General features: G+C 42.0%; 2 protein-coding genes across 15 annotated transcripts in view; one reads left to right on the plus strand and one right to left on the minus strand.

Moving 5' to 3' along the window:
- The window catches only part of PFKFB2 (6-phosphofructo-2-kinase/fructose-2,6-biphosphatase 2), a 129,760-nt gene that overhangs the window by 81,686 nt on the left and 29,051 nt on the right, over positions 1-19,023 (plus strand). For 12 of the 13 annotated variants that reach the window (XM_030561667.1, XM_030561656.1, XM_030561668.1 and 9 more), the window contains 6 exons: positions 9,460-9,592; positions 12,966-13,091; positions 14,679-14,775; positions 16,845-16,911; positions 17,043-17,117; positions 17,709-17,765. In XM_030561667.1, the coding sequence (XP_030417527.1) occupies positions 9,499-9,592; positions 12,966-13,091; positions 14,679-14,775; positions 16,845-16,911; positions 17,043-17,117; positions 17,709-17,765 (516 nt within the window). In that variant the 5' untranslated portion in view covers positions 9,460-9,498. Of the gene's footprint in view, positions 1-8,515; positions 8,809-9,459; positions 9,593-12,965; positions 13,092-14,678; positions 14,776-16,844; positions 16,912-17,042; positions 17,118-17,708; positions 17,766-19,023 lie in introns of those variants that run through there. The other variant, XM_030561659.1, reaches the window with a different exon arrangement.
- On the minus strand, positions 2,001-8,032 carry YOD1 (YOD1 deubiquitinase). Of its 2 annotated transcripts, XR_004000266.1 has the most exons (3): positions 7,773-8,032; positions 5,521-6,302; positions 2,001-4,592 (listed from the first exon to the last, which is right to left on the minus strand). XR_004000266.1 is itself a non-coding variant. In XM_030561680.1 (2 exons), the coding sequence occupies exons 1-2, from the start codon at positions 7,978-7,980 to the stop codon at positions 5,596-5,598; spliced, it is 915 nt and encodes a 304-aa protein (XP_030417540.1). In that variant the 5' UTR covers positions 7,981-8,032; the 3' UTR covers positions 2,001-5,595. The 2 variants fall into 2 exon arrangements, 1 of the variants encoding a protein (XP_030417540.1); XM_030561680.1 differs by having other exon boundaries at positions 2,001-6,302.

Below are 19,023 nucleotides of genomic sequence, written 5' to 3' on the forward strand. Positions count from 1 at the left end.
GGGTAAACCATCTTGCAAACATATTACTTCAGATAGACTGAGTACAAAGACTATTCATATGTATAAAATTCCCAAATTGATTGGGAAGATGTGTTAACACCCCCCTCTGGTGTTAAGAAATGAGAAATACATCAAGTGCATGAGATTTCTAAAGGATCAGCATACTTGGTCAAACAGACCTCAAGTTGAATAGACTACTGTATAGCCCAGAGGTTGGCAACCTTTCAGAAGTGGTGCGGCAAGTCTTCATTTATTCACTCTAATTTAAGGTTTCGTGTGCCAGTAATACATTTTAACATTTTTAGAAGGTCTCTTTCTATAAGTCTATAATATGTAACTAAACTATACTATAGTATAGTTATTTAACTTAACTATAGTTGTAAGTAAAGTAAATAAGGTTTTTAAAACATTTAGGAAGCTTCATTTAAAATTAAATTAAAATGCAGAGCCCCCTGGACTGGTGGCCAGGACCCTGGCAATGTGAGTGCCACTGAAAATCAGCTCGCGCGCTGCCTTCAGCATACGTGCCATAGGTATGCCTACCCCGGTATAACCATTACATGGGTTTTTGTACACCAAGCAACCAGTGAAAATCTTATGCAGAAGACAAATGGTTTAACCGACACATTGTTCACTCCCCCCCCATAAGCAAAGTTAATATACAGCATCACTTAATCATACAGATTTAAAAGTAAAATGATGCACTGTTCAAAAGGGCAAATTCAAAAGGCTTCAGAAGACATACAAGTTGCCTTCTGTATAGTCCTTACAGCAATGCCCTACTGAATGAGAATGCTGGAAAATATGATTGGACAAAATATGCCACAAGTAATGACAGGATTCTGATGTGAACTTGTGTGCACAGAAGATAGACTCAAGTTACTAACACTATATTTTGAGACCCCAAAAGCCTCCTTTTCTGTCTTCTGCCATCTTGCACAGGTTTCCTCTCCAACTTCTGACAACCATGCCCTTCTACCTTAACTACATCCTATGCTCCTTTCAGTTCAGTATCCTCCTTCTACAGTATTGTGAATTTATTTGCTAAAGGTTACATTGTCTAATTGGGCTGGTAAGATGTATTCTATTTTTTTAATTTAAACTAGTGTATATTACTCTTGCAATCAAGAGTGGGAATCAATTATACAACTTTGTCCTTTGTGTACTACTGAAGCTCCAGTGTTGTGCTTCATGCTCGTGTACAGTATGCTTCAGACTACTTTGTCTGCAGCATTTACCACTGCACAATATAGCAATTGTAGGTGAAATCACACCTCCATTAAAGTCAGACAAAGCTTGCATTGCCTTCGCTGAAGGTATGACCTTACCCCAATGGTTTTTGCACTGTAGCATCAGTTTTTCAGTCTTCTGGTGGAGTCTTCTGGTGTGCATGTCTTTTTTGATTCTTATTGTCCAAAACAACCTCCTTTTGAAGTATCAAAGCTAATAGTTTAACTGGACTGAGACTGAATGCAGTGATTTTGCACAAAGTGCTTTTTGAACTGAAGTGCTTAAAAGAAAACAAACCACCCACCTCTGTTAACTGTGTGCTAACAACTAAGCTACATTGCTCCTTAGTGAATTAGATGCATTTTCAATTTACATTACAAAAAACACAATGCAGTATTTCAAGTTTCAAAAGTTCATCTAATTACACTTCCAAACCCCTGGTTGAGACCATATTAAATGCACTGCCCTTTAGAAGTGATTTTCTTTTTTGTACACTGCAAAGACTATTTTACATTGTGGAATGTCTTATACACTTTAATGGACCTTATAAGAATGCTGTAGTGTTTTGACTCACTTTGTCTCAGAAAACTCTGCTTGTCCATGAATTACACAGAAAAGCTATATTACAAGTGCTTATTTGCCTTTGAAACTAACTACAAGGGGCCAGGTTTTTGTTAGTGGCTTGTGAAGACTAACTGATGCTCCAGTCACTTATTCAGGTATTTCCACCTAAACCCCAAGACTTAAGCCACAAATGAACACTACACCAAAAATATGCATGCATTTTTATTGGTGCAATAATGAGTTTTGCAATATAGGGCATATGTTTAAAGAAATAACCTGTGCTCATAAAACAGGATGTTATGTCACTGGAATACATGGGTATGTTTTTAGTATCAAGATTTTTAGAAATTGTTCACTGTCAGTTATTTTACTGCAACACCACACTTACATCAGGCTAGGTCCCTGCAAAACACTGCTAAACATGTAAACTTTGACAAGCTTTTAAAGTGCTGTGAAAATCATGAGATGTGCATTTCTTCATGCAATATAAAATGTTTGTGAAAGGCCACATGATTAGAGTTTGTTAAGCTTCTTTCCTCCCTTCTTCAGGAAAAGGAATTGAGTGCTGGTGAAAAGGGCCAGACTGGCAATCTGGAAGTTGAAGTCCTATAATTAATCAGAGAACTAGTCCTGCACAGGCCAGCTTCAAAAGGATAGTAGTGTGCTTCAACCTTTACCAAGGAATCTACCTCTAGGGGTAGGAAGTTCAGTCTCCATGGCCCATTCAATCTCTAGTCTCAGCATGGAAATTAGTGCTAATAATAGTCAGAGGGAGTTTTAAGGACATCAGTCCATATGATTTTTTTGGGTCATTATTTACAGATAACATCGTCATCATATCCAGTTACCTGAGCTTAAGGTCCATGCTGTCTTGAACAACTAATTTTAGAAACTGTCCACAATTAGTATCTTGGAGCTACAAGTAGTAATGCTTCAGTGCAAGTCAATTAACAGAGGTGTTGAAAAAAAAAGTCACAGGTTGATTCCCCTGAGATAAGGAAATCGCTCATGATATTTCCATGTCTGTACTGTAAAGAAAGGGTACACACATGCTAGTAGTAATCAGACAATGAAGCTAGCACAAATTTATAAGATCTTGCCATAAGGAGAAAACATGTGAAGTTGCTGTTTCAAATATATTTTACAATTATATTTCTACAATTTAGATTTTCTGCCTGGAGGAAGGTAACTGATCACTCTCCATCTTTTAATTTAGATTCTGTAAATTACTCTACTCTGTTAAAATTCAACATCTTAATTTTTCAAAGTTAATTGTTACACTAAAAGAATCTGAACAAGTATTACAGCAGTTCAGTTGTGATTTCAGATCCAAATCCATCTGATTTTCTAGGTAACTAAATGCACATTCAAGCAATGAGAATGACACTTGCATTAAATACAATCTAGCAGATTCAATTAAATAAAGCAGACTTTTTTTAGTATTAAAACAGGGTAAACAAACACATGTGACCATGCTATCCACTTTAGAGATCCATTGCAGATAAAGTGTGGACTCTGTTACAACGTATGCAAAGATTTATCAAGTCTTATATTGCAGAGTCCAGAGCACAAAACTAAAGGATTTTGCAGTACAGAAGTTATGTTCCCAAAAGCCAAGAATAAGTTTGCTAACTTGGCACACAGTAATTGCACTTATGTAGCACCTTTCATCCAAGCACTTTACAAACATCAATCCATTAGCCTCACAATACCTCTGTGAGGTAGATATTATACCCATTTTATAGCTGAATATACAAACTGAAGTGTAGCAATTTGTCCAGGGTGTCTCACCCATTCACTGACAAAGTTGGGAATATAATGTAGGAGTCTGACAGTCCCTTGGTCTAGCCAGTAAACCAAATTCCATCTCAAGTGTTTATAATGCAGTATCTTTCATGTTCCTAGCTTTAAGCATCTGCTTCTAGTCGAGCATGAAAAACAGTTTAAAACAAGTCTAAAAGGTAAGTGGGCTTAACACTAGCAGCTAACTTGATTTCTGTAACAAACTCATGAGTGCAATGTAACTTAATACTGAGTAAAAGAATTCTGGTCCATTATACTGTTGGTGATTATACTGTTTTTATACTACTTTGCTGGATTAAGGCCTGAACAAGACAAGCTATACACATGTAACTACAAGCACATTCCTAGTTCCATAGAGGGTCCACAGAACTATCCCTATACTTATAATATGCATGAGGGCTCCAATTCAGGAAATTGCTTAAGCAGGTGCTTAAGGGGGCTTTCCAGAATCAGGGCTTTAGTTAGGCTAGCCTTAGTAAATTGGCTGTCTTTGACTAACTAGAAGTTTCCATTCCTGAAGCCAACACATTACTACTTTATTATGAAGATGTATATCTTTGTTCCCCATTTGCACAAGCATTCAGAAGGCATTTCAGACCTAAAACATGGCTAAAAGAGTTTAAATGCCTTAACACATGTGTTAAGGCATTCTAAGAAATAATTTCAGTAATATGCACATCTACAGCATCTTTAATTTAGATGATCTCAAAGCACTCTACATTAAGCCTCACACTCCCCCATAAAGATGAGATTTCTTTATTGTACCAGTTTTGACATCCCTGCTTTTGTCATTTCAGAAGTAGAGCATTTTACCTAGCTTATTTTGTTGTGAAAAACTGCTCCATTCCTTATTGGAACAGAGGTCTTGCTACTTAATCACTGGGGAGAAATCAAGCAAGTTAAAGAGCATCTGGCAGCATGCAAACAAAGGAACTTCAAGTTTTTCCTTTTTGGATAAATGCTCTGACTTTCTGAAAAAAGAACAAGCCTTTGACCTGTAAAAGAGCAAGAACCAAAGATTAAAAAGTGCTAACACTATCTGGAGCCTGGTACAACTTATTAACACTTTTAGTGGCCACAATATCAGCCACACTTAATCAAAACTATATTTTTATGTTTAACCAATACAATCTGTAATTTGAATCTCAACTACTGTAATTCCTTCTTGCTGGAATTGAGATCATATTGTTACCAAGAGTCCAAGTATTTCAAGAAACATGCCAACATCCTGATGCAGTGTAAACAGAGGGGTTGACACTTAATTTTCAAGCAACTAAACTACATTTCAAGTAGTATCTATGGAAAAATTATTAAATTTATTGGGTACTTAACTCTACTCAATTTAAAAAGGCTCTCAGTACAGCCACTATCAGACTGTACATTCTACTATTGTTCATTGTGACCTAATAGAGGGCAACTTTGGTGTTACCATTTCTATATGAAGTATGCACTATAGGCATCTCTGCTGCAAAAACTGCTTGAATGTATAAGAGTTACTGTGTAACTCTTCGTACAAAATGCTGATAGGCACATGAATATGCCAAACTAAGACCAGTTTACAAGTACTGAAAGATTATAACTAAACCCAATAATTCAGAGTTTAGATTTCAACTGTTATTCTAAGTCTATGTAACTTTAGATACAGTATTGTATGTATGTCCAGCCATGTCACACAGCAGCTTCTCCATCAGAAAATAAGGTTCTTCAGGAGTCAGGACTTTTAGCTGCTAACATACAACAAACAGCTGCCAGTTACTTTAAAATCGGCATGCACGAAGTTACCTATTCAAAAGTAGTTGGGAAGAGTGTGTCACTACTGCATACCTATCTGTAAACCTGCACACTAACCGTAACAAACCTGTGCATCTCAATCATTAAGTTAAGAGGGTTTTTCAAGCTTTGAAGAGAGTTTTTTATGCTTACATATAGCTTATCTGAAAACCCAGAATCTTATTCTGGAGCAGTGAGGTAGTAGATGTAACCATCCTCATGTAGATGTCACACTTCTCCAAAGTTCGCATGCCCAGTCTCCTTGGCATGTTCTCTGGCTTCCACTTGTCCAGTTAACCCCTTCTGGCACACCATGCATCTTAGTGTAAAGCGATTTACATCAGTAAACTGCCTCTTTCGTCTGGCTTCATCTGCCAATTCCAATGCTTGTGCAAGAACAATGTCATCATTTGTTGAGAAAATAGTCAGGGGAGGGATGTCTGAGTCAGGGATTTTACGTTCAAGTGGATCATAATGAATCCCATCATAAATCAGAAGGACCCGCCTAGCATAGCCAGCATCTTCCCCAAAACGGTCAATTCTGACTGTCTGTGTATCCACTACACAGATTTCACACTGATAAAACTTAGACAAAATGGATATTTCAATGGCTCCTCCCCATGTATTTTCTCTTCTGATCCACTCACAATACTCTTCATTGGTTTTCCCTAGTACTGCCTCACAATAGGACTCTGGATCACTTGCCACTATCTGGGCTATAAGACTGCGCATCTCTGGAGCACATGCTGGATCATAAATGCCTCCCTCTACTACATAGAATATGCTTGTGAAGAGACAGGAGTTATCTGCTGGAACAACCCTCCTTGCAAGTACAGGCAGTGCTTCCCTGACCAAAGTAGGGACACTCCTTTTTGCAACTACAGGTGACTCAGTCTTGGGTTTGGTTGTGTCCTCTTCAACAATTAGAGTATCACCTGTCAAAAATAAAGAATCAAGAATGGTGAGGATTAGGTAGATGAAATGCAGAGTTGTTTCACCAAAGTGCTTATAAACAGAAAGGGAAAAACTACAAAAACAGAGAAGCAAATCATTTAAAGCCTCCAGTATATCATGCCTTCTCTGACACTCAGATCAGCACAACAGAAAGCATTACCAATTAAATAAAGTACATAAGAAGCCACAGCATGATGCAGCAGATGATTGTAGCTTTGGGCTCTCACTGTATATTGCTAGTTCAGATAAAGACACAGGGTTTGTACTGAAGTCTCCAAATTAGCACAGTAGTTAATGTTTTCAAGTTTACTGTCCAAATCTGGAACAGCAGTGATATGCAGTTCTTTTTGTTTTAAGTATCAGAGGGTAGCCGTGTTAGTCTGGATCTGTAAAAGCAGCAAAGAATCCTGTGGCACCTTATAGATGACATGCATCTGAGGAAGTGGGTATTCACCCACGTGGGTATTCACCCACGAAAGCTCATGCTCCAAAACGTCTGTTAGTCTATAAGGTGCCACAGGATTCTTTGCTGCTTTTTGTTTTAGTCTCTCGAAAACCCACTTTAGAGACAGTGAAATAGAAGATGTTTACATTTACAGAAACTGATAAACAGGTTGGACAGTCACTGACAGCACTATTTTGCAATCAATTTTTTATTAAAGGGTGGTACCCCCAATGTCCCAACCAAGTTTCAGGTCAGGTAATTATAATCTGCTGAAATGCAGTTTCGATTAGGTATGGCATTCTTTTGCTCTTCCCATCTTGAGCTGTGGAACAATGCTGTACGCAGCAGAATATTAATGTTGTGCCTTTTACGCCAGAGAGAACTAAAGCTTTTGCTACATGTTCTTTACACTGTGTTGAAGCAGGCCCATAAGGCTTTAATATTTGCAGAGAGAATGAAATAAGCTCCAGAAAGGAAATTCATACTAATCCATAACAATTTGTGAGCCATGCGCATGATCAGAGGAGTTTATAGGGGCACCCTGAACATATTCTTAACCCAGTAGCCTCTACAACATTCATTCTAGAATTAGTGTCAAAAAATGCATATTTCTATGCATGATCCTCTTGCCTCCATCCATTTTGTCCTGTGTCTGTTCCCTCTGCATCTTGAGCACTCGAGGGCAAATACTAACTTCTTAGACCAGCCTTGCCCGGTGGGGCACCCAGCAACCTCCCTGCACTTTGGATCTCACTGGGGTCAGCGGGATTCCCCTCCCCCCACTGGGTTCAGCCTTTAGACTACACCCCCTCCCCCGCCGCCCTAGGGTGAGGGGAAGAGACGCTGCCCCGCAGCCTGGGCCCCCAGCAAGCGCTGTCCAGGGGAGCTGCCCTGCCCATGATGGAGGCAGCCCAGAGCTCCCCAGGCTCAGGCCTGTCACCTGGGCAAGGGCAGCCCGCCGGGCCCGCCCGCCAGGGAAGGGGGGCGGTGTCCCCACGCTCCTCACCTGAGTGGATGCCGAGCTCCCCCAGCCGCCGCTCCCCGTCGCTCAGGTCCAGGCTCCGCGGGGGGAAGCCGAGCAGGAGGCGCTGGGCCGGGGCCGACACCCCAGTGAGGGCAGCCAGGGCGGCCTGCAGCTCCCGGAGGCGGGAATGCGCCGTGAGGCCGGGCAGCGGGTGAGAACCGCTCCGGGCCTTGCAGCGCAGCCGCAACATCCTCCTCCTCGAGGCCGGGGTTCCCGCATCTGCTCCCCCAGCAAAATGGCAGGGGCGACTGCCCCGCCAAGTCTCGCGATGCTTCCGCCGTGCCTCACTATTGGTTCGCTGGGCCCACGCCCCAACCCGCATCTCTTCCCGCGTGCCCGCGGCGCAGCCAATCCGCGGCTTGGGGCGGAACGCTCTAGTTGCCCTTGGTGCCGTCACACGCACACGGGGACTCTCACAGTAGAGGGGGGAGACGTCACCGCGTTCCGCCTCCCCGCGGTCCAGGTGGAATAGGAGCTGGTGGGGGCGGAGCTCTATTATAACCTCATTTGCATAATTTCATCTTATTTGCATAGTCGAACTGCCTGTTCTTTTACTCCTTCGCAGTTCAGTGGAAAATAATTGAGCGTTCTGAGCTCATTTACATGCCATTTATCTATGGACGTATTTGCATCTCAGTTGCACCCTTTGCCAATGGGCGCGTTTACACCCCGTTTGCATGTCTAGGCCTATTCTGATTGTTCCCGTTCATTTGCCCGGTTTGGTCCCGCTCCTCTGGTTCCGCGGGTCTCCTGCCTGCACGGCTGCGTCTTCGTCACGTGGGCGCCATATTAGCATACTATTTGCATCTCGTTCCCGTCCCGCCAGCCTCAGCTGGTGCCACCCGGGCAGCGCGCAGCGGGTGAGCGGGTTCCGCGCCGGCTGATTTGCTGCTGCAGTGCGGGGTCGCGCGAGTCGGCCGGTTCAGCCAAGTCCTGGCTGCTGCGAGAGGCTCCTGGGTGGTGTCTGCTCGCAGCGCTTGACAGGTGCAGCAGCCGCCCGGCTGCCCACCCTTTCCCGGTACGTCTCAGCGCGGAACCCGGTCTCGGGCTCGGGCTGAAGGTTTGGGGGTTCTGCGCCTCAGTTCCCCAGCGGTGTGTCGGGTGGGCGGAGGCGCTCTGCAGGTCGGCACCCGATGGATGGCAGAAATCTTGGAGCGAGGCTTGGGAGTGCCTGGCTGAGAGACCTGCCCAGTCCCCTGCTCAGAGGATGCTGTCAAACCAGCTGGGATTCTTTCCCAGCCTTGGCATCTCGGGGACTGCCCCCCTAAAACAGTGCCTAGCAGCTGCATAATGACTTTGGGAGGTTGGGGAAGGCTGTTCCTTTATATTTTTAGTGACTTACAGGGAAGGGGCAAAAGTAGGTACTCTCCCCCTTAATCCTTCTGTTTCTTGGCTGAGATGTTTCATTAATGTCCCAGGTGAGGGAGGTATTTTTTTCCTCCTCTGCTTCATTTTTCTGTGCTTTGCCTTATCTTGTGCCAACTACATTTGTTACCACCTACGTATGTTGCGACCTGCTGTTGACCTTGTACTGTAGCTCTGAGACTGTTCTATGATTTCCTTTCCCTCCCACCCAGAACAGCACAGATAAGTTGCTATGCATCTTATTTTATTCTGCCTACTGGATTTCACAAGGATTTGTTTCTTGGTTCTTCTTTTCTTTTCCAAGAGCCTAAAGGTCCAACACTGACCAGGTGTGCAATTAGCAATGTCGGGACATACAGCATTAGTCCCAGAGCAGAACAACAACAGCAACCAGGAAAACAAAACTTCAAATATGCGAGTCTCAGAAAAAAAGTGCTGTAAGTATTTGTGACAGTCTTGGGAAAATAGATGTTGTATCTTGTAATGAATTTCTCTTTGACTGACTACTTCTTTTTATAAACAGGTAAGTCAGTTGTGCTTTATTCTTTCTAGCTCAGTGCAGTTGTATACAAATACAATTTAATCCTTAGTACAATTCTACAGACTTCAATGGCATTACACCAGGAATGAATTTAGGCCTATCTAGAATCCTGAAATGAGCTGCACATGAGTGCAGGATCAGGATCTTTTAAATAAAATCATCTTAGCATGTACAACTTTTGTTTTTAAGTCTTTAACATAAACATCTTGAATTATTTTACTTTTTCTGACTCGATAGCTGAATTATGTCCCCCATGCAATCCTTAGTACAACAGTGGTAGTGTTGGCTTTCCCCATGTCACCTCCCCAAAGTGCTTCAGCTCTGATCTGGAGGGTTGTTCCTCTTGTAGGTCTCAATCACTTCTTGACTTCTCTGTTGAGGCTGCCAACAAGGGGAACAATTGTGATGTGTTTTTATGATGTCCACTTGGAACTGAGATAGCCAGAAATAATTTCATGTAGGCTCCTAAAGTAGTACTCGAGTTTATAGCTGTTTACAATTCTTGTTTGTATCACTTCTAATGATATTTGTTACATGTTTTGCTCTTCTGGACAAATGTTTACCTTTCGAGTTAATAATGTTTTGCAATTTAGCTGTTTAAAAAGGAACTCTGTTTTAATGTAGATTAGAGTTTTAATGTAATCTCTGTTCCTGAAAGCCACCCACATGTACTAGGCAATAAGTAGCACAACTGTACTGAACAGTGGTTTAAAATAGCCCATCATGAAATGTTGTTTCATATTTCTGTCTAATGTGCTTCATCAGGCAATGATCTGGGCATGTTACATCTGTGAAAGAATCATAGAATCATAGAAGATTAGGGTTGGAAGAGACCTCAGGAGGTCATCTAGTCCAGTCCCCTGCTCAAAGCAGGACCAACACCAACTAAATCATCCCAGCCAGGGCTTTGTCAAGCCAGGCCTTAAAAACCCCTAATGATGGAGATTCCACCACCTCCTTAGGTAACCCATTCCAGTGCTTCACCACCCTCCTAGTGAAATAGTGTTTCCTAATATCCAACCTAGATCTCCCTCACAGCAACTTGAGACCCTTGCTTCTTGTTCTGTCACCTGCCACCACTGAGAACAGCTGAACTCCATCTTCTTTGGAACCCCACTTCAGGTAGTTGAAGGCTGCTATCAAATCCCCTGTCACTCTTCTCTTCTGCAACCTAAATAACCCCAGTTCCCTCAGCCTCTCCTCATAAGTCATGTGTCCCAGCCCCTAATCATTTTTATTGCCCTCTGCTGGACTTTCCAGTTTGTCCACATCCCTTCTGTGGTGGGGGACCAAAACTGGATGCAATACTCCTCACTAGTGCCAAATAGAGGGGAATAATCACTTCCCTTGATCTGCTGGCAATGCTCCTACTAATACAGCCCAATATGCCGTTGTCCTTCTTGGCAACAAGGGCACACTGCTGATTCATATCAGCTTCTCATCCACTGTAATCCCCAGGTCCTTTTCTGCAGAACTGCTGCTTATCCAGTACGTCCCCAGCCTGTAACGGTGCATGGGTTTCTTCCTTCCTAAATGCAGGACTCTGTACTTGTCCTTGTTGAACCTCACCAGATTTCTTGTGGCCCAGTCCTCCAATTTGTCTAGGTCACTCTGCACCCTATCCCTACCCATTTTCCCGATATGTTGAGCGGATGCCAAACCTAGTGTCTACCAATCTCCATTGAAGTCTTTTAACCTAGCTCTTACAATCTTCTGTTGACATAGGCCAGGAACAGATTTCAGCAAAGAATCCCAAAGGTATTTGCTCAGTAGGAAGGATGCACACACACAATACTATGATTAGGGCTGCATAATCGCCGGAGGTCTGTTTTGATTTTTACTGCTTTCCAAGTCTCTCTCCCCCATTGAATAGCTTTATTAGGGATTACTTTTTCTTCACATGTACTAGTTGCCCTTATGTAGATTACACTCATTTTGTTATTTCCTGCTTATATATCTAACCATTATGGATCTCATAACACAGTGTGTTTACAGATTTTTCAAAACCTCTCAATCTAGGTCACTCTGGGAATTAAAAATTAACATCTTGTTTGCCTCTTCCTCCAGTTTTTTTATAAAACTATTTAAAGCGACATTATCAATTTAAAGGTTATGCTTGTGTTTAACAATGTTTTACCTACAATTGTTGCAAATAATCCTTAAAATGACTATGACTGGAAGAGACTGTGGGGAAAAATATTTATTTTTTTCCCATTTGTTTACTTTGTGCATTTGACAGCACTTGGTACAGATGGCTTCTCCAAAGTCAGTTTACCTATTGTTTGTGTGGGTTTTTGTGCACTGCAACAAGTGAGAGAAGAACAGTTCTAATAATAGACAAGTATGGCTATAAAACTATAAAAAAAATTGGCATGGTGGTTTAGGGGCAGGTGTAGTGCACAGATATACCTTTAACAAAGTCTTTGCAACTGATTAGATTTACAGCTGACAAAGCCCCGTCAGTATTCCAGTTAGATTTGCATTTTATCTTGTGTGGCGAAACCATCTCAACTGGCCATATAGACATTTTGTCCATTCCATGTTCCATTCAGTTTATATTCACTTGCTTTGATCAGTTTAATTATGGCAACACATACTCCCATATCCCTGTCTATAATCAGTGTCTTTCATATACGGTAGTTTTATAAAACTCAGTTTTACTTAATTAGTGGATTAGTTAATCTGTTGCTTTTGGGAAATTATGTAACTTTTTTTTTTTTTTTTTAAGAAACAAGAAATTTTATGCAAAACCAATAATGGTAAAAAAAAAAAATCCTACTTCTCAGCAACAGGCTAAACATTACTAATTTAGTTTCTCAGATCATTTATTGAGTATGTTAAGGAAGGAAATTAGATTCCTGTCTGCTGTCAGTAGAGAAATATGATCTCTTTCATTAAAGAATTTTTTCCTATGTCCTTGACAGTTACTGCTTAATAGTTAAATATATTTAACTCTGGCTGACGTATTTTGGCTGACACATTAGTCACACGTTATTTTCCCTGTTCCCGGTGACTGATCAATCGTTAACCTACTTCATTAGCTAACCGCCGAGAGAGCCATGCTGTTGTCCAGTGATTGCTATTAATGTTTAATTGGATGGAAGGGCATGATAATGAATCACCTTTGTGTTTCATATAGTAAGTAACCTTTTGTGTGGCTGGTAGATGGGCAGAGGCAGTGAATTATGCCAGAGATGAATTTGGCTTCTGACTTGGTTTTTGTTCTAAGCTGTTTTAATTAGTTTAATGATTTTGCCTCCTCTTTGCAGCATGGGCTTCCTATATGACCAACTCCCCTACCTTGATTGTAATGATTGGCCTTCCTGCCCGGGGCAAGACTTATATGTCCAAGAAATTAACACGCTACCTCAACTGGATTGGTGTGCCTACGAAAGGTCTGTACGGATTTTTGTACATGTAAAACAAATGTCTCATTGCCAGCTCCACGACCCATCCATCACTTTATGACAACTTTCAGTGAGTATAAACCTGGGCTGGATTAAAACAAATGTTTCATTGCCAGCTCCACGACCCATCCATCACTTTAAGCTGAATGGTAGCTTAAAGTGATGGATGGGTCGTGGAGCTGGCAATGAGACATTTGTTTTAATCCAGCCCAGGTTTATACTCACTGAAAGTTGTCATAACTTGGTAGCTACTTTATGGGGTGCTAGCTTCAGTGTTGTCCCCGGTGAACAAGCGTCTATGGCATAAAACCTTATTGGCAGTGCCAGCAAAGAGCCCTAAGATTCAATTATCCATAGCAACTGAATTCCACTTGAACCCTTAGAGGTGGTTTCTACAGGCAGATTGGCAAGGGTAAGTATGTCAGGGAAGCTTAACTAGTGTTACTCAAGCTGTATGTATTCTGTGCTTAGAGAGGAAGCATCATTCCGGTGCAGAGGGCCAGCACAAAATCTGTGCATTACTTAAGTCCTCAAAGGAGGTCTTAAGTGCTTCATAGACCATTGTGCTGGCCCTCTGCATAGGGGTGAATTTCAGTCAGACAGAGGCCTTTGGTTTCCAGGGCTGCCAAATTTGGTGTCTTTTCAGCTTGGAAAAAAGGAGACTAAGGGGGGTTATGACAGAGGTATATAAAATCATGAGTGATGTGGAGAAAGTGAATAAAGAAAAGTTATGTACTTGTTCCCGTAATATAAGAATTAGGGGCCAACAAATGAAATTCATGGGCAGCAGGTTTAAAACAAATAAAAGGAAGTTCTTCTTCACACAGCGCACAGTCAACCTGTGGAGCTCCTTTCCTGAGGAGGTTGTGAAGGCTAGGACTATAACAGTGTCTAAAAGAGAACTAGATAAATTCATGGAGGTTAAGTCCATTAATGTCTGTTAGCTAGGATGGGTAAGGAATGGTGTCCCTAGCCTCTGTTTGTCAGAGGGTGGAGATGGATGGCAGGAGAGAGATCACTTGATCATTGCCTGTTAGGTTCACTCTCTGGGCACCTGACATTGGCCACTGTCGGCAGACAGGATACTGGGCTAGATGGACCTTAGGTCTGACCCAGTACGGCCATTCTTATGTTTTCTGAGAACTAAATTCTTCTTTAGCAAAGTGCATGAGATATTATAAAGCCCCTTCTGCTTGATTTGGGCCTCTTCTCCTTTCAGTGAGTGCATATAATCTTGCTTAATGGGCATAGGGATTGCACATGAACATACTGATAGCTAGGAGGATAGTTATACAAATGTGGATTAACTTGAGGAGATCTGGGAAAAGATACACACGGAAAATCAGGGATTCTGAAATTCTATGGTGCAGTTTGTGTTTCAGATTTCAGTCATAAGGAACTCTGGTGGTGTTTGCGAAAGTTAATTTGAAGTAAAATTGCTGGAAGATTTTAGTTGGAGAGAGAGCTCATAAATTACTGTAATCAAGATAAGGATGTGATTCTCCTCTTGGTTCACAGCCAGGTAACACATATTTGTGAAATGCTGCAAATCACACGTCTTTGTTTTTTGTGAAGTGTTTAATCTAGGAGTATATCGTCGTGAAGCAGTGCAGTCGTACAAGTCCTATGATTTTTTCAGGCATGATAACAAAGAAGCTATGAAGATTCGGAAGTAAGTCTGTGTCAGAGGGTGCAACCCAACTTGAATGGTAGAGGAAAAAGTTCATGTCATTCTAAAGTCTGTGCAGCTGGGTTTAGACTATGCCTCTGATTGTAGGAAGTGACATTTAATATCAATAGACAAATATGGGGTTAAATTCTGCCACCATTCTTTAGGTTGAGGAGGACTTTATTGCATCAGACCTCCCATTGATTTCAACAGAGACTACTCACAGAGTAAGGTGTTACACTGTGTGTGTAAAGATGGCAGATTTGGGCCTGAAGTGCATGTTTTGTGGAGTGGATTAATAATTTGTTCTACCTGAGGAAATTCCAGATTATTTTACAAGTTTTAAAAACTGCATTGGGGGCAGAATTGAATTTTGTGTAGACTAGTGCACTTCAAAAATATATATTTTTTTCATTAAATCCTCATATTCCCACCTCCATTCTCCTGGTTGCTGGCACTTTGAGAAGGAGGAAAAAAAGGTAGTTGACCCTTGCCCAGTTGATGATTCTGCTGTCATTATACAGGTTTTGGGGTACTAGAAACTACAAGAACATCTTTAAATGAATACCTGGAATTATATAGGGAGAAAGTAAACTAACCCTACCCAGTAAGTTAATTTTGCAGACAGTGCATGGGGAGATTTCCAAGCATGTGAACTTGCTTGTGGCTCTTACAAAAGAGAGAGATGTTGTTAAACTCTCTAGTAATTTGGACTTTTGTATGGTCTCCGGCATGCTTGACTATACCATTTTATAGCCCCTACAATCTCTGTGTATTTCTCTATACCTTCCAATAGGATAAAATATTTAGGGCTTCATCCTCCCACGAGTATTTGTGGCAAAACCCCCACTGATTATAATAGCAGCAGGATTATGTTTTTTCTGTAGCTATTGAGATCAAAGCTTAGTGGCTGATAATTTTTCTGAATTCTGCATTGCTCTGGAATTTGCTTCTAAACTCAGGTTACCTCTAGGTCAGTCTAAAAGTCATGCCGTTCCAGGGTTCTGCTTTGTTTTTGCACTTCTCCACCAGAATAAACAATTGCCAGCTTCAGACTCCAGATCACTTTTCTTATAGACATTTGCACACAGCAGGACACCAGCACTGTAGTATGAATTCAAGGTGACAAGCAGGCTTGTTCCATAAAATTCACATATCAGGGCTGGGGAACACACATATCTGTGTGTTTTGAAGAGTATCCTGTGCACACCATTAAAACAGCTGCCCTAGAAGCTGGGTCTTCAGGGTGGGCATGAGGCCTCCTGTTCATGAGTAGGTAACAAACTTCAGATCCTCTTTAGCAAGTTGGCAGAGATATAACTATCCCTCCAAGAAAGTGCCCTTTGGTCCTTGTTCAGGCATGTTTACAAGCTGCTGTGCTCTCTCACCCCCTTGACTGGAGCATAGATATGTTCTCTTAAGGAAAGTTTATCCTTACAGATGATTGCCAAGGGTGAAATCCTTGCTCTGCTGAAGTCCATGGCAAAACTTCCATTGACTTTCATGGGGTAGAGGGAAGAATTACCTCCCAGGTGTACAGTAGTGGCTGTTTAATGACGAGACGTCTTGGGGAGAGATGTCAAATGATACTAAAACAATAAATCTAATAAAGGGGCTAAACCTGCTCCTATTGAAGTCAGAGGGAATCTGGACATGTACTTCCAGGGATGCAGAATGGGGCCCAAGGGACAAAACTCAGATGATAAGAGAGGTATGTAAAACAAATAAAAAGCAGATGGATTAAAAAGTCCTTATTGTCCCATTTAGTGACCAGTTAGGAGACCTAGATTCAGCTTCGGCTCCCAGAATCTATCTTCCCTGGTGGGCAGTGCATCTGTCCCCAAAGACTATGACTCCACAGAGACCCATTTGTTCCTTTAAGGAGAGATGGCAACAGACTCCTGAGCTGGAAAGACAGAGTGCTCAGAACAGAGGCATGGAGGTGCAAAAGGGATTTAAACAGAGTTGGCTCTGTAACTTATCCCACTGTAAGCTTTGGAGTTGTGATTCATGAGGCTTGGAATCTGAACACTTTGCACTGTCTGCAATGCTGCCAATTTCTCTCCTTACAGACAGTGTGCCTTGGTGGCTCTGGAAGATGTGAAAGCTTATGTCACAGAGGATGGCGGGCAGATTGCTGTAAGATAACACTTCATTATACTGAGTTTAAATCAAGAGAGTATTAAATCAAAGCCTGAGATATTCATCCAAACTCTTCTGGCAGCTTTAAAAAACATAGCTAATGTTATTGGGATTTTTTTTTCTGTTAGGTGTTCGATGCAACCAACACGACTCGAGAGAGGAGGGACTTGATCTTAAATTTTGCTAAGGAGAATGCTTATAAGGTGACTTTCATTGATCTGGAATAAGGACTGTAGGAGTGAATGCCTCCTTTGGGTGTATCCCATTGCCATTAGCGTCAGTGCATTGGATGGCAGATTTGGGCCCTTATCTTTGTACAGTGCCGTTGTAGTTTCAGGGTTTGTGTCATCATGTCCACCTCTCCAAAGCTGGTTTGAAATGCCGTTCTGGTGTTGTTTTTTATCCACTCTGCTCCGATGTCAATGAATACTTAAGGTGCACGGTAGGGGAGAATCAGCACCCTTCTATGCATATGTCTGATTTGGGAAGTACCCTGTTTTAGTGAATTGGCTGTTGGGATATCCCAAACAAAATATTCTGCCCTCAGCAGCCCTTATCTCTCTGGAGCCCAGAGATCACGAGGATGAGTGTGGCACACATTCCTAAATAGACAGATAATAGGAACCCACTGTGAGGGGCAAGGTTAGTTTCTCACAAAGCATATGTAGCTAAATCTGTCCCTGGAGTAACTCTGCTGACTTCATTTGTGGCTATACTGGGAATTAATATGGCCTATTTACATTATTCTAGAGGCTCTTAATTCTACTAAACATGCTTCATTGTCTCCTCTCTAGGTGTTTTTTGTGGAGTCTGTCTGTGATGATCCAGAAGTCATTGCTGCCAATATCCTGGTGGGTGCTGAATGTTCATAGGTGCAGTCTATAGCAGCCTTCTCTAGAAGACTTGATGTTTGTCAGGGAAGGTCACAGACTATGATAGTGGCTCACAGTAACAGCTGAGATTCATTATTATTAGAGAGCCCTACAGTAAAGTTAAACCTAATCCACAGAACTCAGGGGATTCTGGGTTTAAAGGCTTTTACTCTCTCTCATTCTGTTGTACCTGTCTGTGGGCAGGTGATTCTGTAAAGTCGTACTGAGGCCATGTCTACACTGGCACTTTACAGCGCTGCAACTTTCGCCCTCAGGGGTGTGAAAAAAACACCCCCCTGAGCGCTGCAAGATACAGCGCTGTAAAGCCTCAGTGTAATCAGCGCTGCAAGCTACACCCGTAGAGGATGTGGAGTAAGTGCAGCGCTGGGAGAGCTCTCTCCCAGCGCTGGCGCTGCGACCACACACAAAACTTCAAAGCGCTGCCGCGGCAGCACTTTGAAGTGCAAGTGTAGCCATACCCTGAGTGTTCTACACTGAGGTGTCTGTTTAGACCTGGTGTTAATCTCTGTTACACCCATGTAAATTCAGAATAACCCAGTCGGAGTAAGATGAGTCACTCTGGATTTATGCTGTCCTAAGAGAGATCAGAGTCTGGCTCAAAGACTGAATTCTAACTTTCATTCTGATTTTCCTTTCTGCAATCACGAATGGCATCCTTGGTTAAACTCATCCAATATTCTCTTACCCTGCTTTAGTGCAGCTTATGCCAGGATCAGAAAAACTGGGCTTTGTTATCTCACCAGGCAGAAAGAGATTGAAACTGAACTGCTTCTAATAAGTGTAACTCTGCAGTTCTTATTCTGGTGCAGTGCTATCCCTGTGTAAACTGCCTGGAGTGGGGTGCCCTTTGCAATACTGTATGCAGTTCTGATAGCCTTGTTTTGATGTTTCAGTTCTGAAATAAGTGGTTAATATTTGCAGATGTATGGCAACCAAGACAGATGGGTTATTTATGTGGGACCTTGGAAACCAAAGTAAAGCCATGAAGCATTTTATCTCGGAGCTTGATTTTATTTTCATGGGAAGATCTGCAGTAGGTGGTTTGTGTGGAGAGGCAAAAGTCAAGCCATCTGTCTCTGTCCCTTGACCAAATGCCACCCTGTGACATTTGGAAGTGTTCTTTGTTTCCTCTCCAGGAGCAGGTTCTTCACAGGGCAGATGGGAAGGGGAAAAGTAAACAGTGTTTGCTTGTTTGTTTGTTTGAAAATTGAAGAAT

Source organism: Gopherus evgoodei, chromosome 4 (assembly GCF_007399415.2).
Source record: "Gopherus evgoodei ecotype Sinaloan lineage chromosome 4, rGopEvg1_v1.p, whole genome shotgun sequence".
In the NCBI taxonomy this organism is placed as follows: domain Eukaryota; kingdom Metazoa; phylum Chordata; order Testudines; family Testudinidae; genus Gopherus; species Gopherus evgoodei.

Coding starts and splice junctions, on each gene's coding strand:
- YOD1 (XM_030561680.1), bottom strand. CDS start 7,980: ATGTTGCGGCTGCGCTGCAAGGCCCGGAGCGGTTCTCACCCGCTGCCC. Junction 6,303..7,772: donor GGAGCTCGGCATCCACTCAG/GTGAGGAGCGTG, acceptor TATTTTTGACAG/GTGATACTCTAATTGTTGAA.